The sequence below is a fragment of the Martes martes genome, assembly GCF_963455335.1.
Source record: "Martes martes genome assembly, chromosome: 10".
NCBI classification, from domain to species: Eukaryota; Metazoa; Chordata; class Mammalia; order Carnivora; family Mustelidae; genus Martes; species Martes martes.
The window spans coordinates 28,306,105-28,333,401 of record NC_137898.1 but is presented as its reverse complement, the minus strand read 5'-3'; the positions used below and the strand labels follow the sequence as shown (position 1 = coordinate 28,333,401).

The 27,297-nt window shown below is 45.8% G+C and overlaps 1 protein-coding gene across 1 annotated transcript in view; it reads left to right on the top strand.

Annotated features, from left to right (window-relative positions):
* TRIM44 (tripartite motif containing 44) overlaps positions 1–26,980 on the top strand; it is a 107,346-nt gene extending 80,366 nt beyond the window's left edge. Inside the window, exon 5 of the mRNA XM_080815967.1 lies at positions 26,164–26,980. Within this exon, the coding sequence (XP_080672093.1) occupies positions 26,164–26,191 (28 nt within the window). The 3' untranslated portion in view covers positions 26,192–26,980. The remainder of the gene's footprint in view (positions 1–26,163) is intronic.
* The last annotated feature ends 317 nt before the right edge of the window (positions 26,981–27,297 follow it).

Sequence of the window (27,297 nt, the reverse complement as noted above, 5' to 3'; positions counted from 1 at the left end):
CCAGGGTATATGAGAAAAATGGAATTTGAAATCTCAGGAGCTACTTCCCTCCTTATCTTGATAATTAGGTGACTATGAACAGTTCCAACCTCTTAGATGCCGTTCCTTGATTCACAGGGTGGGGTTAACTTGTTCCTTACCAGCCTCCCTGGGTTCTTTCTGAGGAGCACGTGATAAATGTGCGTTGAATAATTTTACAAATAGTAGAGCACTATACAGATGAGCTCAGTTATTAATAAATTATGTTAGCGATGGTAACAAAGATACAGTTGTTTTATTTGGCATTTAACATGAGGTGCTAAGGAATAGACCCTCTGGCATCTGCTTACCCAAAGCAGGTCATAGCTTTAGGCAAGATCCATAAACACCCAAGTTTCTGGCTCTCCACCTTTACATCTCAGGGCTGTCATCAAGCACTTGGAGTTCCTTGGATGAAAGGTACTAGGTGCATGCGCCTCCATCAGTGTGCATATGTCAGCATGGCTCCTGGCCACAATACAGGGCCTTTTGTTTCGTTCATTTTGGAGATGGTAGTGTTTTAAACATTATAGTGGTGTGACATGGGCTGTTATCTGGGGTGCTTCTTTTAATTAGATGGTGATGGTGAGGAAGAAACGTGGATCACAGATTATTTCCATTTTGCAAACAAGTTAAAAAAAAAACAAACTAAATAATCTATTGAAGGTCACTCAACTAGTAAGTTCAAGAGCTAGGATTCAGTCCAGTTCTGCCTAACTCAAATTCCCAGTTTTCCACTGTGTTATCACTTGCCACCAGATCTGAGAGCTCAGTTTAGTCCAGTGATTTCTAATGGGGGTTCTCAAATCTCAAGAGGAGCTATGAAGATAGAAATAAAAGTCTGTGGACTGTATTTCCACAGTATTTCAAAAGTTGTAAAGGGAGATCTTCCATTTAACTATGATAGGGCAGAGTTATGTTAGCTGTTTCCCCTCCTTCTGACCTAATTTGTCAGTTATTGATTATTTAATTCATACAAGAAAACTAATTAAGTATTCAGAAATGCTATTTGTTAGACAAAGAGTTTCCAATTCTGAAGCCCCCAGAGGGTATATAGGGGTCATTAGTGGTTAAAAGATTGTGAAATATAGTCTGATCCAAAGACTGTAAACTGATGGGTCATTAGCCAAATGTAGCCTAAGGAAGTATTTTGTTTGGCTCATGAAGTATTTTTTTAATCTATGAGTTACTGACCAGCATTTAAAAATTGGACAGTTCCACATCAAAAAATAGAAATTTTTAGCTTCTTTTGAAAATTCAAACGTTCCGACAGTACTAGATCCATATTTTCCCATGACATTGGCCAACCTTAGGACATGCTCTTTCCAATTTACCAGTCTTCACCTGGCCCAGTTTATTCATTTCATTTGTTCACATTACCTACCAGATCCCTAGAAGCATTTGAGTTTGTGATGTCTGGACTAGTCCAATCCCCTCATTTTTTTGCTTGGTTTTAAAGTTAAACCCATTCCCTAATTGTAATCACTCACATCTTTTGTACCCTGTACAGTTTTGTGTCTTGGTCTTTTTATGTTGCTGTTTTAAGGTCTTTCATGCCAACTTGTCTATTTGGCTCTACTGTATCTTTGAGAACGGGAGCCACATGCTCATCATCAGTTCAGCAAACACTATTGGCATAATTTGGGAGGTCAGGAATGCAAAGAAGATGGAAATCCTCCCCTGAGGAAGATCACAGTCCAGCCTTGTTTCTTTTTAATGCATGAAAGTGGCTGTCACCTTGATAAGTACCAAGTGCATGTTCAAGGCCTATTTACTATAATATTGTGATTAACAGAGTGGGGTTTGATGTCAGAAAGACTTAGGTCAGAGCAGTGACCCACCTTTTATTGCCCACATAAGCAATTTATCTAAACTCTCCAGCTTTAGTTTTCTGGTATTAAATGGGGATAATCTTGATGCCTGTGGGGTGAAATTCGGCTTTATTGACCTGATGTGCATGAGAGGTTAGGCATGGTGTTTATTTAACATTTAATAACTGCCAGTGTGTGCTGACTGATTACTAGGGCTAGGCATCCAGTTGGCACTCAATTAATGCTTGTTGAATTAACAAATGAGTGGGCAGAATAAATTCAGTGTGAAGAATTAAATGTGTTTAAATAGGCAAATAGCTGTCAAGGATGATTTCACCAAAAGTGTCTCTGGCAAGCCTGGAAGACAACAGATTTTTGATGGCTTTGAATGTTCTGGTTTTAATGAGCCTAGAGGAAGCACATGTTATGGCAGAATCAGCACCCAGAGTTCTTTAAAACAGATTCATAAGCTGACCTCTGTGGAATAACATCAACCCCCAGGTTAATGTAAGTTGATACAGAGTTGAGAAGAGAGGAATAAATCTCTACTAATCTTGCAAAGTACACTTGTGAGTAGTGTCAGGACTTGAGAATTGGCCTGTAGGCTAAGACTCCCTGAAGCAGCAGGTAGACGTTATCTCTGTGAACAACCATCAGGGTTACTAAGGTGACTGCCCAAACGGGGAAAAGCATTAGACCACCTTCCCAGAGCTACTGGGCTGCTTCCTCTTTGTTAACAGCCTTAAGGGACAGGCTGAGGGGAACTGACTTATTTACTGTGTGCTGTCACTGTCTCATTTAACTGTTACACTGATCCTCTGACACACTTTACTATGCAGATGATAAAACTGAAGCTCAGAGAGATTAAGGGACACGATTCAGTTCTCCTACAGCTTATAAGCAGCAGGATAGGACTATGGTTCTTTCCATAATTGCACAGAGCCTCTCAGAGCCAACCTCACCATCTCAGAGTGTTCCCTGTGGCCACCAAACCCATCCTCATTCCCACTCCCAAAAGGAAGCTCAAGTAAAGGCCAGCAAAGTAGATTGACTAAACTGCTCATTTTCTTCTTACCCCTACTGAGCACATGTTTAGTAAGCATCCACATTATGCCCTGCACGGCTCCTGTTGCTGAGGATACAGGGCGAACAAGACAGAGATGAGGTCCCTTCTCTAGGAGGATTTAACTCTAGTGGAAAGAGACCAAAAACAAACAAACAAACAAAAGCACTAGTAAACCACTAAATACACAAAATAATTTCAGATATCATTGTTAGGAAATGGGATAAGGTGATTTGATTAAAAGGGACTGGGTAGAAGAAACTACTGTAGACGAGGTATTCAGAGAAGAGCTGAGGAAGCCACTTCGGAGCTGAAACCTGACTGAACAAAGGTGCCAGTCAAGTAGCAGTGGGCACGGGGAGCACTGCAGGCAAAGGGAACAGGAAGTTCAGACTAGACACTGACTAGAGGCTGGCCTCTGGTGAAGACCAGTCTGAATGATGATATTATTTTGCTTGATATGATTATTTTTCTGAGTATTTTGGCAAAGGGGCTGGTAATCTTTAAGTAGGCTGTGATCTATACAAGTCATGGACCTAAGTTGGCTTTTTAGGAAAAGGGTGGACACAGGGGTTTACATCTGTTTCTTGGCAGAGAACCACATACCCTAGGCTCTGCCTGGGCAGTGGCACACTGCATTCGAAACTGGTAAGGACCCAGATATGGCAGGATCAGCAGAAAGCCTCCAGAAGCCCTGGTCACACAGACAGATCTCAGACACCTAGGAAGGGAGCTGCTGGATGATGTCAACATTTGTTTTGGTGCCAGATGAGATTATTCCCAGGATGGTTTTGGTTATCAGAAGGGATAAATTCTAAAGCAACAAAGAAGGAAATAAATTTTTATTTATTTATTTATTTATTTATTTTGTAGAAAAGTATAGACTAAATACACAGCCTAAAATAATTTGGGGAGTAGAAGAAGAGGGAGTGCCATGAACTGAAACAAGGTTCGAGCAGAATAACTTTTTTTTTTTTTTAAGATTTTATTTATTTATTTGACAGAGAGATCACAAGTAGGCAGAGAAACAGACGGGGGGGGCAGGGGGGAGCAGGCTCCCCGCTGAGCAGAAAGCCCGATGTGGGACTCGATCCCAGGACCTTGGGATCATGACCCGAGCTGAAGGCAGAGGCCCAACCCACTGAGCCACCCAGGCGCCCTGGAATAACTTTTAAAACATTAAAAATCACTGCCTAGACCAATGCTTCCCTAACCTAGACACCCTGCACATAGTAATAGGAATTAGAAAGCTATTTGCCGTGTTTCAAAAACGTGAATGGATAATAAGGCTAGACAGGCTATCATTTACTCCGTGCCTTTCAGGTCACTCTTTCATTGGTTTATTCAGTATTGCAGTAAACCCTTAATGAGTTATCCACTTGATGCCAGGTACAATGTGAAGTGTTAGGAAATTTTTTAAATTACTGAAATAAGAATCCTTGCTGTTGAGACATTTTAACCATCTGGAGAGCAAAGAGACAAGTAAATGGATCATTACAGAGCAGTGTAACGTACCCATATAGGTGTTTATGAAGTGTTTTGAGAAGTTCACACAGTGGGACAAATCCTAGGGATAGGGTTTTGGAAAGCTTCCTAGAGGAGATCTTACTAAATCTAAGTTTAAAGGACATATATAAATTAGCCAGATGGGTCCAAGGGAATGAAATTCTTGGCAGAGGAGTGATCATACATTTACCCGTAAGGCTTTGAATTCTCCAGGGTACTTATGCATTGTATCAGAATTATGTTCAGCTTCAAGGAAAATTCTGGTGTAAGTAGCTTAAGCAAATAGAGGTTTATTTGTTTCACATATTAAGTTTGGAAGGAGGTGACTGCTGGCTTTGGTTCAGTGCCTCATGATGTCAGTACTGCCACGTGTCTCTGAGACTCCCTGGGCTTGTTGCCTTATGACTGAAAAGGAGCTGCAGCTTTGGGCATCATATCTGTGCTCAAGCATGGAACAGTGGTCAGAAAAAAGGCCATGTCTATTAATCAGAAAAGTAAACATATCCCCCAGGAGCACCCCACCCAAACCAGAAGACTTATCCTTCGTGTCATGGGCTTGGACCAGGCACGTGCCCCCTGCCCCGCACTGCAGTACGGGTTTTGTGTGTAGATACTTAACCCTTCCACCCTCCAGAGTAGAAACCAGCAAGGGAATGCAAGTGAGCAGTCACTAAACAACCCAACGGTGGTATTGGCCACGCCGTTTCATTGTACCTGCTCCTCATGATAACCTTGTCGGTAGGAAGAGCAGGTGTTACCGGCTTCACTTTACAGAGAAGAAACTGAGATGGTGCCATCACAGGGCAGTACCTTTATGTAGCAATAACAACACAAAAAATTAAAGCTAGTTTTGATTGTGTGCATAGTACAACCCAGACTGTGCTAAGCACTTCACGTTGTTCTCTTCCTTCCTCCCTTGCAGTCCTAGGAGGGAGGCTGTCCTTGTGTGATAGGTGAGCAGTCTGAGGTGTGAGGAGATGTTGCCATAACTCGCATGGGATCGCAAAGCTGGCGTAGCTCAGAGCCGGGACTCCAACCTCAGTTCTCCAAAATGCCAGCCCGGCGCTCTTCTTGCCTCTTCTACCTTTACACTCTCATAACTTCCTCCCTGTAGATCGAGTAAGTGTGCCATCTCATTGTCATGGCCCCAGAGCCCTTGAAGCCAACCCATGCCCCTATTACTCTTGTTAATTTATTTGACCCACTCCTATTTCTTCATTATTGCTTTTATGAACAGAGAATCCAGCAACACATTATTTCAAATGTCTTGCCATTATGAATGCATTTCCTTTCATTATAATAGCACCGACCATAATGAGTACATTTTGTATCTGTGCAGATGTCAGTGGTGTTTTCGATGCTCCATTCTCATTTATGTTGGAAAATGAATACTTAAAGTATTGCCCAGGCTCCCATTACTCCAGAGGAAATGAGGGACACCCTGTGTATATGCATATGTTTTTGCATTCATGCGGCAGATAGAATGTTTTGGTCAGAATGAAATGTGTGCCTGAAATGAGTCTGGCCCTTTCCTGGAAGGACACACTGGAGGTAATTTGCCATGCATGTCAGCAAACCTGTGCAAGCAGGTTTCTTTCTGAATGTGTGTCTGGGCCTGTTGAAGGGGCACAAATTATAGTCCAATTATTTTAGAAAGGGAGGATGGAAAACTTAGCTGATTGAGGGATCCAGGTTCTGGAGTACCCCAAGATCTTCTTGCCTTCATGTGCACAGCCTACAAGGTTGCTCTTGTGCTTGGTGCCAACAGATCACCCCGTCAGCCAGCCACACACTTCCACGGCTTTTTGACATTGAGGGTGAATAGTGAGACAGGAACAGAAGGTGCTCAGTTTGGGGCTAGTTGCATGAACTGATCTTTATGTTGAGAGTCTGTGAGGTAGAGGAATGATTGTAGGCAGAGAATTTGAAATGCCAGCTTGTGGTAGAATGTGCCTCCTTTGTGGAAAGAGGCTGAGGTACGCAGCTATCCAAGAAATGGTTTTCCCTATGTTTGAAACAATATGTGGGCCGTAAGTCTCTAGACCCTGAGCCTGGCTGTCAGGGATACTTGGGGTGTCTATTCCAAACATCATTTCCAAGGCCCAGGATTGCAGTGGTAAAGGGGGACCTGGAAGGTAGTCGGTGAGACCCGTTCTTAGGAATCTTCATTCATAGGTTCTGGGAACTAAAAAGGAGGTAACCTGGTGGTTTACAGAATAGAAGAGGAGTCTAAATATCTATAAAATCCTGCATTTTTATGTCATGTATTCCAGCTAAATCTTTTAAATATCCAGGAGTTGCCCCTTAATAAAAATGGTCTACTCGGTTTAGGACTACTGACTTAGTATACACACAGATATGCACTATGCACAGAGATGAGGGCATCTGGAAATGTTTTTCTTCTAACAAAAAATGTCTAAAATTTGGCTTGGGGAAAACAAAAAATTTTTTTTTTACATCTAAGTGATCTTAAATCTCACCAGCTTCTTATTGCTAAAAAATCTATCAGAATCTAGACTGGAATTTCAGCATTTGTCCTTTTCTGTTTCACAGGGAGTGCTTTCCCCTCCGAGTCTCTGCAGCCTTAATTTTTGCTCAGGGGATCACCTGGCTCCTCTGTCAATACCCAAAAGACAGACTTGAAAGAACCAGTTTTTCCAAATCTACCTAGAAATCTAAGCCAGATAAGACCAATGCAATAACCTTAAAGAACTTATTGTTCTTTGCTTCCTTGATGCCAAAAATCTGCTAACACTTGTCCTATACTAAAAAAGTCTACTATTTACAGGAGATTCTGTAGGACCAAATATACTATTAAAACACTAATGTATCTAGCTCTGGATTGAATTTCCAAGTCCCGTATTCTCCATTATTGCAAACTCAAATGCCAGTAATGCCCGCTGCAGCCTCTGAAAGGAAACAGCAAGAGGCAAACACTTTCCAAGCTCTGCACACCTGGGCAGCCTGTGCCACTGTTCACCATTTGCTCAGGGGCAGTGATGTGAAGCACATTCTACTTTGCCTAGGGCAGGGTGAATCTCTGGAAGGCGTGCAGAAACGAGGGTACAGCTAGAAGCCGCGTCCTGCAGCGGCAGCATCAGGTTTCCATGGACAGATCACAGAAGAAGGTGCAGTTTACCACCAGAGTCATTTTGAATCAGAAATGGAGGAGATCGAAACCCAAGAACCTCTGGGTCTCCACCTCACCATTAGGGTTAGAGTGAGGAGCTGGGGTGAGAACACGGTATCCGCCCGGTGCCCCTTCCAGCCGCTGCTACCTGCGCAGTTCAGCTGGCTGGCCAGCCTGGGAGCCATCTGCACTGCTCTCCCAAGGAGCTCCCAGCTGAAGAGAGCTCCTCCAGCCAGTGTGCCTTCAGGGGACTGTAGAACCAAAGGCAAAGCCATTTGCATTAATTCATCCAAACAGGTCTTTTGCCTTCTAAAACATTCAATGTTCCCACCATATGTATATATAAGTTTCTTGTCTCCAAATAGCTGTGCTTATAGTCTCCTCTGAGATGGCTGAGCAGCAAGGGAGAGGACCAGGCCCAGGGAGAATATGGCTCGCTCTTTCCTGAATCAAGTTGTGCTTCCACGGCCATTCTTTAGTTATTGGTGTCCTGAGCCATGAAATAGATGCAAAAGTCTTTATATTTTTCCTCAACAAGAAATGGCACCAACTGAATGAGAACGAGTTGATGCCATATCTGTGTATCTTCTGAAACCGCTTATCTGAAACCAAGCAGAAATTACTCCAATAGCTATCATTTATGTTGACTTGTGCCAGGTATAGCATTAAGGACTTTAATAAGTTACCTTATTTAGTGTTCACAACTGCTCTCTGACATAGGGTTTATTGGACCCATTTTATATGAGGATTTAAAACAGGAAAGTGACATTCCCAGCATGACAGTATCTACTTGTTTCAGAACCCAGCCCTTCCCTTTCACGTAGTCATTGACAACTAGAAGACTGAAGAAGGAATCCCTTGAAGAGACTCCACTAGCCCACTTAACGTAGCTGAGTTCCCTCTTCCTTTCATCAAGTGCACAGGACAGGCCATGGTGCTGTCCACACTAGCCACGCTAGTGCCTGATGTACCGGGGGGTTAAGAGCTGCCAATGGGCAGCTCAGCACCATGCACACCCAGCCAGGTGCCCAGCCTAGCCCAGTGCTGTCTTTGGTGGCAAGAACAGTGGCTTTGCTGTGGGACAAACCTGGGCTCCAGACACGATCGGGGCACTGACCTCTCTGAGCCTCAGTTTCCACATCTGTAAAACAGGGAGTCATAATGCCTTCTTCACAGAGATGTGGTCCACGTGGGATGAGAGATTATATATAACTACCTAATATAATGCAGAGCTCACTAGATAATTTTTTAAAAAATACATAGTTGTTTAAAATGTCATTTTATGGTGTGTTAACAAAAGGTTTCCCAGGCACCCCGAAGTGTTTTGGCCTCAGCAGGAGCAGGGTTGAAAGATACAGTGTTCTACAGTTTTCCCAAAGTCAGGTTCATTCTTTAGAACCAGTTCTGCTTTTTATGGCCTGTTTTTCCCTCCAAGGTACGAGGTGGGCTGATGCCTTCCCTTCTGCCCTCCCTATCCTATAGCTCTTCCCCAAGAATTCTCTCACCTCCCTTTTGTGATTTCCTTAAGTGCTTTGAATGGCTGCTTGACACTAGAAAGATATTCCCAGCAGGCACTCAATTTGTAATTGCCCCTTGTTGCTAGATGTGAACTTGTGGCTGACCTCTGGGAAAGCAGTGGGGACTGGAGGAGGGAGCCAGGCTCTGCTCCAGCAAAGCAAGGCGATGGGTCCCTGAGCAGCTGGCAGGCAGCCGGAGGAGTGGCTCCAAACATTTCCCTCACACCTCTTGCCACCTCTGTCCTGCGTGTCTAGAAGTGCGGTCGGCGGAGGATGATGGTATGGGTAAACTCCCACATTCTTAGCGCCAACCAGAAACCAAAAGAGACACACAGATAATGAGCACAGGGTGCTCGAAGTTCGTTTCAGCAGAGTGTGTGTGTTACCACCGTGAGGAGGGGTGTGGCCTCCTTGGGATCATGCGTGTATACCAGAGCCAGCCAGCCGTCATTGCGCAGCCTCCCACTTTTTTTTTTCTTTAACCTTCTATATAGGACTGTCTTCACCAAGGGGAAGGTGATTGAGGTACAAGAAATGGAGGCAAATGCGAATCCCTTCTGTCTACATTTCACAAATAGACACACAGCTGCTGAGCAGGGTTGTAAGTGTTTAGTCACAAGACACGCCCTTGAGCAACAGCTCTCGGTCTGGAGGAGGAAAAGCCAAGTGCAGCACAGGGTTAATCCCACCCCCAGAGACTCGTGGAGGAGCCAGTAACCAGGGAAATGGGTTTCCCGTCCAGTGCTTCGTGCCTCATCATGTGCGACTGACTCTCTTGGACCTTACGGGCTATACCCTAAAGCCAGGACTTCAGAGAGAGGCTTCCGTACACACCGCAGTTCCCAGGCTCCCTCCTGATCTCTCAGTCCCGCTCCCCTTGCACTTCACTCCTGGCCTGCCTGGACCTTCCCCAGTTTGAACTTCATGATGAATTGGCCTGTTCATGGACATGGCTCACTGCTTAAGGCTGCCACTCTGCCCCTCGCGCTAGCTCGGAATCCTGACGTGCCCCCACAGTTGTTCGTGTGGATTTCCCTAATGAGGCCACTTCTAGCTCACTGGGCTCCCCGGGCCTCCGGATTCTCCATTCGTCCCGCACCCCCGGGAGCAGTAGCTCCCCGTGGCCCTACAAGCAACGCCAGGCTCTGTAAGCCTGAGAGGTGAACGCGGAATAGTCTCTGGAGGCCGGAGGGGTCGGCTCAGCCTCCGTGGAGGACGTACATTCGAAGGCCGGTTCTGGTCTGGGGAGGGCTAGGAGATGGCTGTTCCAGGCGGGGCACGAGAGGTCTTTGTTATGACTTGTTAACAGCTGTTAGAGCCGGCAGTGTGAAGGAGGAGTTTAGAACTGGAGCTGCCACCGAGATTTAAGGATTATCTGTGGATTTCAATGCCATTACTGTTCTGTACTAGAGGGGAGGGGAGGGGGAGTTGGAATGAAAGAGAAAATAAAGCCTCTAGTACAGAGTTCTGTCAGATTCCTGGAGTCCTGCACTCCTCCTCCAGGCAGCTTTTACCTTCCTCTGGTGAGCCTGACTTGAGAGTTGGCTGTTAACCCCCCGCACGGGTGCCCATTAGAGCCATGTTGTGATGGTTCGTTCTAGTTGAGATGAATAAGGGCTAGGTGGGCGATCATCTTTCCTTTTACAGAGAGACCAGTCATTCCAGCCTTGGTTGCTAGGCCCCGACAGTTACTCTAACCCCATTTCTAAAGCCTGGTCTTCCCATCCTCTCCAGTGGGCAAGAAGAGCCGTAGGATTAGCCACTAGAGTCCTTCATCCCAGTGGGACTCCAGGCACCGTCAGCAGTCAGACTGACATCATGCGAGCAACAACACAATGGCAAGTATGTGAGATAAAGGATGTGTTAACCTTATTGCGGCAGACATTTTAAAACATACATGTGCCAGATTATGAGAGCGTGTACCTTAGACTGGCACAGTGTTCCATGCCAGTTAGGCCTCAGTAAAGCTGGGGGGGAGTGAGACTCCAGAGATCGGAGAAGCAGTTTGGGAAGGAGAAGAGCCTTCAATTTCCAGCTGAGCATAAAGCAAACAGTTCCATAGGCTTTGCTGAAACTCCCATCTACAGAATTGTCCTCTTTTTTAAACTTCTTTTTTTCTTTCTTGCGTGTATTTCAGTCAGGGGCCCTAAAAATAGTTCTTAGAGAGGAGTGACTTTATTGTCTCACAGCAAATGTTTTTTAATTTAAAAACAACCCCTGAAAGAATTCTCTCATCTTTTCCCCCAAAGTGGTTAGCTGGAATGTTTATTTTGCTGTCATTCCCTCCCTCTACCCCTCGGCGCCAGGCTGAGTGAAGACTGCAGTGGAACGTTTTAAGTAAGAGTGGGTGAGTGGGTGGGGAAAGCAAAAGATCTGTACGCTTCTCGTTAGTTTCTCATGCGGGCGTAGAAGAGCCGTCTGATATGTGTACTATCCTGTATGCGATGGAGTTCTGATTGGGACTCAGAAGCAAGAGCCGGAGCCATCCTCTAATCCAGGAAGGAGGAAGGGAACAGAGCAAGACGGAGTGGAGGTCTGATGTGTCAGGCACTGTCTTACACACCGTTTCCCGAGAGAAACAGTCACTTTCAGAACATTTGCCATGTGCCATATGCTTTTACTTTCATAAAGGACCTGGAATCATCGACCCCGTTTGACAGATGAGGAAACTGAGGCTCAGCAGAGTAAGTTTTGCCCAAGGGGACTCACTTAATAAGTGGAAGGACTGGGTTCAAACCTTGGTTTCTCTGTCCCCTTCCTGCTCCTCACCGTCTGAAAGCCAGAGTGGAAAGTCTGACAGCAGAAAGCCATCTAGATTGTAGACAGGTGCCTCTCAACTCCGCAGCTTTGGAGGGTGACTGGACCTTATTCGATGCTCAGGGGAACATTCCCTGGTGCCCGTCAGGGTATTTGGATTATCTTGCTCTGGCTACGCCCTCACTTCGGGCCAGTGGAGAGCAATTGCTTTTCAGGTATTATGAATAAATGTTATGACATCTGATTTATGTTGAGAAGTGAGCCACAGTCAAGTTCTCCTGCAGATGGATGGGACAGGTCTGAAGTGGCAGGATGATGTCATTTGAGTGTCACAGCTGAGCTGGCTTCAGAAAAAACCAGGAGGAAGGCAGAATGTGTCTTTAATGATCTTTATGTGCTTCCTTCAGCACCCTCTGCTTAGACCCTAATCCTGGCCCTTTAAAGGTGATCATTTCTCCTTCCCTAGCAAAACTTAACCATCTACCTTGTCCCCCATCAGCTTCTAAGAGAACCACTGGCTCACCCAGAAACTCATCTGTTCTGACGTGGCATATGGTGGCCCCCCGACCTACTCTCCTCTTATAGTCGCTACTGATTTTTCACTTGGGGGCTCAGCCAGAAGTCAGTACCTCAGAACTGATAAGTTCCTCAGGTTTCGTGGCTTATGGGGAGATTTTGTGAACACGACCAAGACTGCAGCTGCCTTCTACCTGTGTCAGGTGTGCCAGTTCCTAGGGCAGCCCTTTGATTCAGAGCGGTGGGCTTTGTTCAGTCTTGACATTGGGTGATGGTATGTGAAGGGTGGAGAGCTTCGGTGTTCCTTCCTCTTTTGTCTCTCTGTTTCGGGCTCTCTCCTGTTTGGCGTGTTCATGTATTTTGGGTCATCTTCTGGCCAGGCCAGCGCCTGTCTCTCATCTGACAGAATTGATGTGGAATCCGGGGACAGCATCTGGTAAGATTGGCTGACTGTAAATTGGATGTGATGTTCATCTCCTTGGCTGTCTGTGTCGATAGGGGCAGATTCCTACAGTCCAGACCTGTTGGCTATATCGTGAGCTTTTGGAATAGTGGGGTGGAGATAGCTTTCTTACCTTCTCCATTTCCTGGGGGGACTCCTAGCAAGAGTGTTTACTGCAAGGGCAGGGATAGGACAGAGTAAATAAATAGGGAACCAGGCCTCCATCCGAATGGTTCCCTTTTATAAACTTCTTCTTCGTAGTTACACTTATCTCAGAGAAGGTGAGCTGGCAGACACTCCTGAGTTATTAATTAGGCCCAAGAAACCTCCTTGTAGTTCACTATCTCCCTAGTTCCAAGCCTTCTCACTGTCCCTAGCATAGGCCTTAGACTCTTGGACAAGTGAGTCTGACTTTGGCAAAGAAGGAGTCCTCGGCTGTGCTGGGGAGTGTGTCCACTCCCTCCGGACCCCAGCATCGAACACTGGCACCTCGGCTACCCTTCCAAGCTGAGTGTCAGACTTGCACTGAAGATCCGGATCACACTGGAGCAACCTGATGCCTGCCTGGCCCCCGAGCAGGCTTTATAGTGAGCTGCCGCTAATTGTTTGTTTTTTCTTGCTTCTCTGAAATAGCCGTTTTTGCTGCCTTGGGGAGTGTCACACAGAACCCAGGCTGGATATTTTAAGCACAGCCCTGGTTCACAGTTTGGCATGCTGGTGGTGTGGTAGACGCCATATGGAGCCCTGACACCCTTCTCTCCCGCTCTTTCCCATCCACATGCCTCCCATCTTCTTAGGAGACACTGAGACATGACCCATGGAGTGAAGTACTAGGAGTTGCCGGTGAGAAACGCTTTCTCCCAGGGTACCCTCTCACACACTCTCTCTAGCCGCCACGAATGTCTCACGGCTCCTGAACGCACTGAGCCGGCACACACCTTCAGGACTCTGTTCAGGCTGTTCCTTCCACCTGGCATGCCCTCCCTCTGGCCCCACAGGCTTCCTGGAAAATTCCAACCCATCTGTCCACATCGAATGGCAGTCTTTGCTGACTCCACAGGTGGAATTTATCATCTCTTCCTCTTCCCACAGAACATTGGCTGCTTTCTTTGCTAGAGCTTGAGCTCCAGCTGAGTCCCCTCTGTGTTCCCCTCCTTGGCATGTCATACAGGCTCAGCCATCGTGAGGCGAAATGGAAGCAGTCGGCTTTGGGATGGGAGCAATCTAGAAACAGTTGAATCTGGTTGAATGCCCGTTACTTGGTAGTAAGGCAGCTAAACACGTGAGCTCATTGGGTACTCCTGTCCACTCTAGGGGGTACATCCTGGTATTTCCCCTGCCTCAGTTGCCGTCCAACACCCATGAGCCCATCATTCTCTGTCCCAGCATCCTGCTTGACCTTTTCCACAGTACTTCCCTCTATGTGAAGTTACCTGTTTCCTCGTTTAGTAGATGTCTCTCTCACTAGAAATGAAGCTCCATGAGAACAGGGACCATGTCGGTCTTACTCACTGCAGTGACGCCGACAGCGCGTATGGCACCTCATATACTGTGGGTGCTCAGTAAACATTTGTTCCCTGAAACTGTGAATGAATGAATGATACCCCATGTCACAGACAAGCAGATTGAAGCTTACAGAGGTTTAACAGCTGTGCCAAAGTCAACCCAGCTCAGAAGGGCCTAGATGGGAATCCTGGTGTTACTCCAGTGTGGACAATCCTAACATTCTGTTACCTCCTTTAGGCATTTACCAGGAAGACGGATCTTAGTGCTCCTAGGAGAAAAGTCTGCTTTTCTCCTGGTCATAGTTACTGCCTTGAGGGCCAGTCTTCCCCATCTTGCTCTTTACCTGCTAAATCCTTTCTCGTAGGCCAGTGGAGGTTGTGTGAGATCCCATGTGGCAGGCACCAGAATGCCTCCTAAGTGCCAGGCGTGGTGGGATATGATGGTGAGTGAGAAACAGGGTCAGCGTCCCAGGAGCTCAGGCGGTAAAGACATTTAGAGTATTACCACACGAAGGGGTGCTGAATCCCTGAACCCCGGGAGGCTGCAGGGACAAAGCAGGGATCTGGCTGACCACCTTCATTGCCAGTTCTCTGCAGGCAGACAAGGGGGCATCATCCCAACTGAGCTCACATTTTATCTTCTAGTGAGGGGTTGGGGGTGGGACTCTGCTGAAGCCTGTAAAGACTTACTGTGCATCCTGAGTAAAAGTGTGAGAGGTGGGTGCCTCTCACGTCAGGACAGATAGGGTTGAAACTGAAACCGGTGTCTGACCCAGAGACCTTCTGTCCTGAGCCCAGGGGGCAGTGTCTTGGTGGCAGGCCCTTTTGCAGGGCTGTGTAACAGAGCCCACAAACACCAAATTAAGAATCTGAGGGAAACTGCTACCTTGCAGCCAGGTGGCTACAGGAGTGACACAGGCAGATCACAGTTGTCAACGTGGAAGACATCTGGCTATACTTTTTTTTTTTTTAAAGATACTTTTGGGATGCCTTACAGCAGGGAGGAAGTCTGCTGGTAATTGGTGTCCAAACTGGAGTCTGAGTCTGCCGAGGCCTTGGAAGATCTTTAGCGATCCTCAGAGGTCCTGCCTCTGCTGCTGGCAGTGAGGAGTGCAGCCAGGCTGACGGGAGAAGCTCGAGGCCCCCCGCCCCCACCTGGGGGGAAGAACACAGGCCAGGCCTTGGGTGTCCTTCTAGCCCTGCCTCGCTGTGGGACTTTGGGATGTCACTTCATTTCTGTGCTCCTCGGGGTTTTTTTATCTGTAAAAGGGAGTGTACATTCTGTTAGGGTTATTATTATGAAAACTGAATGTGAAAATGTTGGTAAGGTGACGAGTTCAGAGCCTAGCTAATAATAATGATGGCACCCATTTAGTGAGTCCTTCCATGTATCACTGTCCATTTTATACACATGGAGACCTTTGTTTAAAGAGGCAGCCATCAAAAACTAATGATGTACTATATGTTGGCTAATTGAACATAATAAATAAGTAAAGGCACTCTACCCAAGGTCGTATGCTAATGCGCTGGCCTGGGGTCTTGAAGCCATGTCTCTGAGTCTCACTTGTGCACTTGTCCTACTGTCACCGCCATTAGGACAGCTAACCCTGCTCTCCCACTTATGCACCCATGCCTCAGCTGGCGTTTCTCCTGAGGGGAGGGAGGGGAACAGTGATAAGCACCCTTTATTTCCATCTTGGCTGGGTGTCTCCCTCCCTCCATGGACCACTAGTGTGAAGCCCAGATGGTTAAAGTCTTAGAACCCAAGCCTGCCTAGAGCACAGCTCACAGCTGGATTGTGGAGGGCTGGAAGTTGCCAGACATGCAGCTGTTTTATGAGGAAGCCAGATGAGAACATTTCCTCCAGCAGATGAATTGGTTCTTCATATTTCCTTGCCTGGGAAGGGCTGGACCTGAGTTTGCTTCTGCTTTGCCCTCCGTGACACAGCGTTCCTTGGACACACCCAGCCTTTACCAGTAAGGCTTAGTCATTTGTAAGAGTAATGCTGTTTATGATACAGCATTTTCATCCACCCCTGGTACCCCCCCCCCACCCCGCCTTGTGGTTATATGTGCCCAGTGATTGCAGTGACAGTCAGAAAAGAGAGTCTGAGCTCACCTCTAGAAGTACGGCTGTCCATGAGCTGCCTGGGCAGTATCTCCAAGACCAGCAAGCTGCCCACAGTTAGCTTGGGAAGGCTTGGAAGGTTTCTAGAACAATGATATCTTAAGGAGTCATTTTGATAGTCACTTAAGTCATTCATTCAAAATAGATTTGGGGAGGCTTCACTGGTGCCAGGCATATTACCCGGTACTGGTGATGGAGCCGGGGACAAAATACTTAAGGACCCTTAGCATCTCAGAATAACTTTAGACAGTGACAAGCACCATGAAGACAGCACAGCAGCCTGACCCCATAGTGTGGGGCTGGGGCGGCTGCTCCAGACGGCTTGGGCAGGGGATGCCTCGGAGAAGGTGACATTGAAGCTGACACCTGAATGTTAAGGAGCCAGCCAGTCATTCCAAGCCAGGAGGGGAGGGGCTTCTGGAGCAGAACAACAAATGCCAAAGCCTTCATGCAGGAACAGGCTCTGCTTATTTAAGAAGCAGAAAGAAAGCCAGTGCATCCGGCAGGTGGCCTGAAATAGGTTAGAGAGGTAGGCAGAGGCCAAATCCTGTAGGGATTTGAGGGCCATGGGCTTTCTTCTAAGGCTATAGGAAGCCATTAAAGGATTTTTAAGTGGGACAGTGGCATAATCGGTTGCACATTTAGGAAGTATTACTCTGAATGCAGCTTGAAAATGAAACTGTAGGGAAGGTACAGGTAGAAGTAGGAAGACCAGTCAGAAGGCAGTGGCAGTCGTTCCAGCAAGAGGTGGTGGTGGCCATGGAGAATCGGAGGGGGCAGGTGGGGAACAGAACTTGCTATGGACCCTATGGGATAGGGAGATGGTGCTTCTAACGTTTAGAGCACAATTGTCAGCGCACAGAAAGTACTGAATAAGCTGTAGGTGTTTATTGCCATTATGAACAAATAGCCTGTTACCAAACACCAAGGGAACCGGCTCAGGAACGAATCTTGAGCCCATTCACATAACAGCATGATGCCTACAGCACCTGTGTGACATCAGTGTTAGCTCTTCTCTGCTGTTAAGAAATGGCTTTCCAGGGGTACCTTGGTGCCTTAGTGGGTTATAGCCTCTGCCTTCGGCTCGTGTCATGATCTCAGGGTCCTGGGATCAAGCCCTGCATTGGGTTCTCTGCTCAGCAGGGAGCCTGCTTCCCCCTCTCTCTCTGCCTGCCTCTCTGCCTACTTGTGATCTCTCTCTGTCAAATGGATGGATAAAATCTTTAAAAAAAAATGAAAGAAAGAAAAAAGAAATGGCATTCTTCAAGAAAATGGGGCTTGCAAGTTTAATGATGCATTCAGGAGCAGAGGTGTTGACTTTCAGTTAATCCTATTGCCATCAACTCACTCTATGAGTTTTAGCCCCTCTTAGGCTTGATTTCTTCCTATAGCTATAAAATGTATGAAGCACTTTCTCATGCCACGTACCATGCCAAGCTCTCTCTATATATAGATATATATGCCAGGCACTCTGTATACGCTCATCCCTACTTAGTCTTTCCTGCAGCTCTTCCAAGTAGGCACTAAATTGTCCTTATTTCCAGGTAGGAGCACTGAGCTCACAATCCCACAGCTAGTAAATGGCAAAGTTGTGGCTCAAGCCTAGGTGCTTCTAACTCTTAAATCCACATTTATAACCCTCTGCGATATAAGATAGTCACAGGAGATCTTGAGAGTTGGTTTGCTTCCAGTTTCCAACTTCCGGACCTCAACTCAAGGTCACTATGGGACTCAAAACTACTGAGAACTAATCTGGAATACATTAAAAAAAAAAAAAAAAAAGGTCTACTATTCATATAGAGATTAGAGATTAGTGTCAAGTGTGTATTTATTTATCGATCCTTTCTCCCTCTCCCTTTGGTAACCTGTAAGATACAGCAGCTGAGGCAACAGGAAATTTGAAGTCTAGCATTTTATTAAATCTTATGTTTATGATTTCTGTGGAAGGAGACTGCTTGAGAAAGATTGGATTTCCATTATTCACTTGTCAAGAAAAAATGAGAAAACTGGGTGGTGGGGGGAGGGGTTTCCTGAAGATGTAGGGAGCAGGGAAGGTAAGCCCTTGGGCTATATTCTGCTTTTCAGTTCCTCCACCCCCTGGAGTGCCTGGGCACTAACAGGGGTTTAGGAAAGGTTCCTTAACAGCCCTCACAGGAGGTTGTCAGTTAGGTGAAATCCCACTATGCTGGAGGAGGGAAGGGAGGTTGAGGAAGGCCCACAGAAAGAGAAATGTCCCCATGGCATCTTCCTCTTGAAGTTCAGTGGAACCCAAATAATAACATGGAAGTTATTTCAGAGAGGAGACACACACAAACGCACCCACCTCCCATCCCTACAGACACTTTGCAACTGCTTAGTGTCAGCAAGGGTGTGGGGAAATGGGGCACTCTCACAACTGTATATCAGTATAAGGTGATTTCTCAAGGGCAATTTAACAATGATATATCAAATACCTTCAAAAGTACATCTCCTTTGCTTGTTGGAGAAATATCTGATTCTAGGACTGGGGAAGGAAATCTACACGATATTAGCATGCCAGAAAGTAAGGAAGTACTTAAAACAAATCCCCACGCAAACCCCACGCCGTTGAGGGTATGTCTGGGACCATAGGAGCTGATGAAAAGAGCTCCCAAAGGCCAAAGCTGAACAATTTCAGCAACAATAAATAGAGTAGTATTGGGTTATGACCCAAAGTGTAAAAATAAACATCCATGAGTCCATAGTGATACAAGTAAACTATTGGATAAATAAAGGAGAAGAGACTGATCTCCTGTTTAGAAGAATTTACAGTAATGTATGTCAGTATTCTGCCCTCCATGATGGGGAGAACAGCTCCTCACTCCGTAGGTATGGTTTGCTCAGAGTGACTGCCTTCCAAAACCTACAGTATGGGAAGCAGGGGAGGAGTAACCTTCCAGTGAGAAATGTTAACAAGCACAGCCTGGGCCAGGCGATCAAGGTCAGCATCCACGGTGTTAAGTCAGACGGATGGTGTCCTGGCTATGACGTGATGAGAATGGCAGGGTCCCTCTGTGGTTCCCTCTCGAAAAGCCTGTAACTACGGCCTAATCAGGACAAAAACATCAGATAAATCCCATCCAAGGGGCACTCTACAAAATCCTTGCCCAGTACTCCTCAGAGCTGTCAGGGTAATCAGAAATAAGGAATCTGAGACACTGTCACAGCCAAGAAGAGACCAAGGAGACATGATGTTTAAATGTAGTGTGGTTCTTGGGTAGAATCTGGACTGGCATGAGAGTATCAGGGGAAGACCAAGGAAATCTGAATAAAATACAGACCTCAGTTAATGCTAGTGTACCAATACTGGCTCATCGTTAACAAATGTACTTTACTAATGTAAGATGTTAATAGTAGAGGAAACTACGTGTTAGAACCCTCAGTGCTACCTTTGTAATTTTTCTGTAGATCTAAAGTTACTGTTAAAAAATTAAGTTTATTGGGAGAGAAGGGGTGGTTGGGTGATGGGCATTGGGGAGGGTATATGCTATGCTGAGTGCTGTGAATTGTGTAAGACTGATGATTCACAGACCCGTACCCCTGAAACAAATAATACATTGTGTGTTAATAAAATAAATAAATAAATGTTATGACCCAGGCATTTCCCTTCCCACTCCCTTTGGAAATAGTTAAGGATGAAGCTAAAGATTCATCCACATGGGTATGTGTCACGGAGGTGTGGGTAATAAATGAAAAGCTAGAAATAATTTAAATGTCCAGTAGTGGGTATGGTAAGTCCATACCATTCAATCAAGAATCACAATCTTATAGAAATGTATTTCTTGATAAGGAAAGGTATTTATGATTGCTAGTTGAGTGGAAAAAGCAGATTCTGAAAGAGCCTGTAAAATACATATTTTTATATATGCATGAGGAGGTATAGATAAATATATTTCAGTGTGTTAATGGTAATTATCACTGATGCATAATGCTATGGATTTTTCTTTTCATGGAAGCAGTACTTGCTTGTTACAGAAAGTACAGATCAGCAAAAAATAAAATGTTACTTTCTGAATTTAAAAAAAAAAAAAAAAGCTGGAAATGATTCCATTATAAATCCAGCAGCAGTAACAGGAAACTCAATCCTAAAGAAGGCAGTTCTGAGAGCTAGCAAGCCTGCCTGTTACTTCCGTTCAAGTGTCTCCCTGCAGACGTGCACTGCCTCAACAGACCCTCGTGCGCCCTTCCATTTTCCATAGAAACAGGCCACCACCCACTTAGCCCTTGTGGGGTGCAAGAAGAGTGACCACCTGTAAAAACAGTGAACAGGTTGCAAGTGCATGGAGATCAGGCTTGGCAGTGTGGTCCAGTGTGGACCTGAGGCCATACTGGAGCCCCACGCCTCCCTCACAGGTGCCTAAATGGGTCGGGAAGCTGGAGAGCTGAGAGACAAACCCAGGGTCTGTTGCCTTTTCTTTCTGTAGTAATCTGGTCATTACCTAGCATTGTTTTGTCTTTAAAAGAATTTGCATGTACCTTCCATCTCATTTTGTCAACCCTTGGAGGTAGGTATCACTATCCCATTTTTCAGGTGAAAAAATTGAGCCTTGGAGGACTTAATGGCTGTCACCCGTGGACTGGGTAACCGGGGGTCAAAAGATACAGGCCCATGTCATACTCTTCTGATTGAGTTGGAGAGGAACAGGGAGAGGGACCCACAACAAAAGCACGAGAGCCAGCGAATTATCTCAGCAAGTATGTAAGTCAGAAAAGGAGCTGATCAGCTTTTGTCTGGTTTGGAATTTTCTAAATTTTACTGGTAATGCAACACATCCTGATTTCCCTGAGTCACCAGCAAAAGCCAGGACTAAAATTTTAAAGTCCTCTCGTGTTTTTCTCTGTTAACCGAGGATAAATGGAGGGCATTTCACCTTATTTTATATTTAGACCTCACTTAGTTCCCTAGGCAGCAACTCTAGGTGAGTTCTTATTCCTTCCAGCACCATGACCCCCCTCACTGGCAGCCTGGGCTGCTGGGACAGGTTGGGGGGAGGACACAGAAGTGGCAGCTGTGCTCTGTCTGGTGGAGGAGTATCTCTGGGTTGGGGCGTGTGGTCCAGCCCCGAAGGCAGACTGACCACATGCCTCCCAGCACTGGGTGGCCACAGCGTCGGATGGTGAATGGACACTGCCCATGAGCTCCTTGACAAGCTCCGCATGGCTTCATTCTTGGAGAATACTCCATCTATCTTTTCGAATCTAACCTTCCTCCCTTGTTGATACCTCTTAATTTCTCCATCCTCTTGAGTTGAATAATCCTTTTACAGCAATAATGAATTAATAAATAGCCAAAGACTCAGTGGATAGGAGTAATGCCAAATCAAATTAAGTTGTATTATATTCTCAGGAAAAGAAACTATTAAACTTGCGAGGTTGTAGCGCCTTCCACCTCGTTTATGAACGTCCTCTCATAAGCTGCCATCTCTGGGGAAGACGTGGAAAGGCTGAGCTGCCTCTCTGTGCGGACGGGCTGAAAAACTGCCAGGCAGGGAAACACGCCTCCATCGCAGCCACTTTATCAGCAGGTGTTCGGGGGCTGGATGGGGTGGGGGAGGAGGGGGCGCGGCGTACCCCTGACAGCGCCCGCAAGAGTCCTCATCCCACAGGACAGTGGGCCACATGTGTGACACAGTGTGCCAGCTGGCTGGGGCTCCCTAGTCCCACCCCGCCCCCCTCCCCCTGCAGCTGCCCCAGCCCTAGCCCCAGTCAGGAGTCAGGAGCTCTCAGCTCCTCAGCTTAACTTTAGGTTCTTATACCCCCTAAAATTTAGAAAAAGTTATGTGTCTCCTTGTCCATTTTAAAGTTAAGTCCTAAAATTATATATCAAGTTTAGATGGTTGAAAAGGGTGTGATATCTGATATGTTACGTGGTATGAGCTTTACATAACATTTTTGGCAAAGCTTTGGCACCGCTTATTAAATGTACAGGCAAGATTTATTGCATAATCTAATTGCAAAGGTTTTTATGGTCAAACCATCCAGCCAAATCAGTCTTGCTTTCTGTCAGACCCAAGTCTGATTTCATTATTTCAAATCAAGTAAATGTATTACTACATACCTCATGACAACCATCTGACTTCTGAATGTGAATTCTTGGGTCTGTGGACAGACGGGAGCACACAACCATGCCAAGAGTTTATTGACTGGGCAAAATAAATATTTCTTGCCCTGCTCTCATACGACTCCTCTTAGAAGGATTTTAAAATTGTCCCCTGGTAAGGTTCAGGAGGGGAAGAGGTGTGTATTTCTTTTCTGAAGTGCAGTACAGTGATTGTGAGAGTGGGAGAATGGGAGTGGCTGCAGAGAGAACGTGTAGATGACAGGCCATGTTCTTGGAAAGGTCATTTTTAAGAAGGAGTGTATATGGAAGTTAAGGATCTGGACGTGTATTTCCTTAAGATTACACATGCCCAGATACCCGCCAAGGAAACTGCGACTCAGAGAGGTTGAGTAACTCACCCAAGACTCCAGAGCTCATTAGTGCCAGAGCAGAGATTTGAACCTATTTCAGTCTTGGTGACCTCAGAGCCATTAGATAATACTGCCTCTCTCGTCGGTAAATACCTACTACAGAGTGGGCTATCCTTTCTTTTCTTTTTCTTAAGATTATATTTATTTATTTAATTGACAGAGAGACAGTGAGAGAGGGAGCACAAGCAAGGGGGTTGGGAGCGGGAGAAGCAGGTTCCCTGCTGAGCAGGAAGCCCATCGTGGGGCTTAATCCCAGAACCCTGGGGTCATGAGCTGAGCCAAAGGCAGACGCTTAGCGACTGAGCCACCCAGGTGCCCCCCCCCTTTTAGTGAAGTTTGTAATTTTAATTCCGGTATAGTTAACATGAATGGGCTGTCTTTCTAACACCATTAGTTCATTCTCAAAACAGCAACAGTGACCTCAACAACACTACAGTGGAAAGAATTTCAGTAACATCTGAGTACTGATCCAATTATAAATCTAAATGTGGCTGGTAGATATGTCAGAGAAGGATGGTAAGTGGCTGAGGTAGAAGGCTTTTACTTCCCTTGGACAAAGTAAAGACTTTTATAGACTATTTGAGATAAAATCTTATGAACACAGACCAGCTTATATACAAAGTGAAGAAGCATTCAGGAGATGCTATCTCATACTAATTACATTGTGTAACCCTCCAGGAGAGACCACACACAGGGTGACCAAAGTTCTGTGTTAATCCATTCATTTAAGATCCTTTTTCTTCTTCATTATTGTGAAGAACAGTTTGCTAGTTAATTAGGAAAATGAATGTGCTGTATTTGAAGATGCTAATTGTGGGGGGGAATTCTCTCCCCACCATTTCTCTTTCCTCTTCCCTCTCCTTTCCTCTCTCCCTGCTCCTCCACCTCTCTCCCCCATCCCCTACTAGGCTGTAAAGTCTATGATGGCAACTGCTGTGTCCATCATTCATTGTTGTGCCTAGCATCATGCGTAACACATAGTAGACAGTCAATAAATGTTTAGCAAATGAAAGAATCAGTGATATGCCAGAATCCCAAGATCTCATGCTTTTGAACCATGAGATGAACTGTATCAGACCCAAGAACAGATCTCTTTGAGGGTCATGAGAAAAGATTTTATCAATCAGGGCTCCTGATCTTTTCCCCAAGCCAACACACAAGTCTTAAGAGTAGAGAACCTGGCAACTAGGAAAGCACTTAATTTATTCTCAACTTTATTATACTCAGTTTGGGGGGAAGGGCTGTTGACCTTTTTGTGAATATGATGAAAATTACGGCCTTTCTCAAACAAAGGAACACAGAGACAAAATTTTATGTACAATTTAAGTAGGTTCATGAACCCTTTAAAGTATGCATCTCAAGAATGCTGAGAAGTGAACCACAGCTTAAGGAAAGGGCACAGCCATCATGCTGGACCTCTCGTACTTGCAGGAAAATTGACACAAGAACAATAAGAGCTCGCTTTGGGTATAATACCAAAGGGGAGAACATGGCGCCAGTTCCAACTGTGCCTTGATTCTAGTGAGACACTTTCATAAAAGGCCCTTTGTTCCCTTTGGGACAGATGCCACCAAACACTGCTTTTTTAAATGACAGTCCACTGTCCAGCCCTTCCCAGCATGCACCCTTCATCCTGGGTTGGACAACAGGCAGGAAGAGGGAATGGAAATAGGGCAGAGTTTTGGATGGTGAAGGTTGCTGAGTTGGTTCTTTTGGCTGCTGGAGTAAACTTACATTCATTTCAGCCTCTGTGTCTTGAAATGTTTTCGCCCGTAGTGGAAGTACTACAAGTCTGTTGCCTAGGATATGTTCCCTTAAAGTCTCTCCCAAATGGATGCAAAAAAACAGATTTTATATAGACATAGATAATCCCTTGTGAGATAAAAAATTTCTAGGTCATCGTTGGGAGCCGATATACCCCAGGCCTTCCCTCTTCTCCAGCTCCTGTCTGTCCCAGAGGAAGGAGACTTTTCCTCTCTTCCAAACACCCCCACTTGATTACTTAAGACTTTATCCAGCCAGAACTCATCCTTGAGTGTTAAGGGCACAGACTTCACTGGTGACCGAGGGTTTTCTGTCTCAGCTTTACTTTCTTCATCTGCAAAGTGGGGATAACAACACCAGTCCCTACATCCTGGGGTCGTGGTGAAGGGTGCTTAGCTCAGTGTCCCCGGCACACAGTACACACTTGACCAAGCTAGCTCTCTTTTAAGGACAGCAGTCTCTAGAAGTGGAGGAGGAGAAACTGGGCAAGTTTGCTACGTTCGTCTTCTCAGCGTGCTCGCTTCTGCCCCATCCCTGTCTGGCCCTGCTTTTTCCCCACCCCAGTCCCTGGATCAGCAGGACCGAGCCAGGGAGGCTCTGAGCTTAGGCACCTGAGGTCCTGGCCATGGCTCTGGGACTCATAGCTCACGTTTTGGCCACTGAAATATCACTGACATTGTGGATGCCCTGGCCAGGGCAGTAATGACAGACTATTCCTTTCAGCTCCCTCCTTCCCTCCCTTCCTGTTGTTTTGATTTCTCAAAATCAAACCCTTTTTGAAAACAACAATTTATTGAACACTTTTACTAGTAACACTAATACTTCTCTATTAATCCTAGTGCTGGTGCTAATAAACAGTATTGTTAGTGTTTTACACTCTAGTTGTAGGTAGAGGGGAGGATAAATAGCAAAGAATGTATAGGGTGTGATAAGGACGATGAACGAAATAAAATGGAGAATAACCAGGGAATCCTACTTAGAATACCTTCTCTAAAGAGGTGACATTTGAACCCTGTGATTGTCCCTGGGCAGGAACTGAAACCCTGGCTTGATTCCAAGTGAGAAGCTCTGTTGGGAGTGCCAAGCCATAGCTTCTCCTGGTTTTCTCTCCTGACAATAGAGGGTTTAAGGCTAAGGGGAAGTCAGACTCCTGATATTTACCAATTCTTTATTTTGTCAAGTAAGCTTTAAAAATATTATGACCCTCACCTGTGCCTTTATAGATAAACTCACTTACCGTGTGCCAGGCATTGTGTGTTGTACATGTATCCTCTGAGTTAATTCTCCAGTAACCCAAGCAAGTAGATCAAAATTATCAGAATTATCCCTGTAGTCAAATGAAGAAACCAGAACTTAGAGAAGCTAAGTAACTTGCCCATGGCCAACGGCCGACCAGTGGTAGGTTTAGGACCAGGGTCCGGATAGGTCTGAGAACAGAGCCTGTGTCTTCGGCCAGTAGATTAGGCCCCTCCCTTCTCGTGATGTCTTAACTCGCCTGGTTCTCCTTTTCTCTGCAGCGGTGCCAGTGAAGAAGAGGACACATGAAGGCTTGCCATCCCCCATGGAAACTCATCCCTTCCCCCCTGTGTGTATGTGACGGCGTGTATGTAGCGGCTTCTGAGTTCTGTGAAAGCTGCCCACCAACAACCATACTTCCACCGGATACATCCCCAGGTCCACTGCAGGCACAGATCTCTCCAAGGGATGACCAACTTTATTGTTACTGACTGTGCTTTTCATTCTCTCGTCATGGTAGGTCAAGAAAAAGTGACCCTATGATCAACCAGAAACAGTTAATTAAGAAGCGTCCTTCAGGTAGTCCTTCAATGGCTGCTTTGAACTTACTCAGGAAAGCCAGCCCCCATGATATTGTATACTCAAACAGCATCGCTTTAGCTGGAAGGTTCTGGAATAATCTTGAAGGGCAGTCAGAATTTTTTTCCCTACCTGCTACTAAAACCCCACCTTATTTATATTGCAGCGTGGAACAGTGGGGAGCACAGTAGGGCTCTGTAGATAGTCTCTAAAAGTCCAGTTATACATTTGTGAAAATGTGGCTCCACGAAGTAAGATGGGTGGCGTGAAGACGGGGTGGGAGAAAGAGTTAAAAGTTCGAAATACAGGGATATTTTTAGTACATGAGGTTATCTAGCACTTCAGATCCATAATTCAGTGCTGTGGAAATGAAAAAAATGATTGAAGAGGTAGAAAGGAAATGACTTTAAAAAAAAAAAAAAAGGACCAAAGAGATCTGATTAAAAGTTGAAATCAGTATTTCTGAACTCAAATTGCCTGAATTTCCAAAATAGTCACTAAAGGATCTGACGGAACCTGAACGATTTGGGTGAATTCTGCCGGTTTTCTGGGTCTTGTTACAACATGAAGGCTGGGATGTGTATTACCAAGTGGGAATTTTCAGTGTACGTTTTTGTCACCCCCGCTCTAGCCCCCTTGGCCTCATTTGGCTTAAATGCAGTATAGGGAGAGTTCTCGTCACTCTGGTCTGCTGAATCAAGCCCCATCTCCCAGCGGGCACACCCACCTCTCCCTCCAGCTGGAACCCCTCTTCCCATGGCACCCACCGCAGGCCTTCAGCCCTGCCCGCACACGCAGGCTCTCCCCTTTTAAGTACCATGAGCAGAGACATGCCC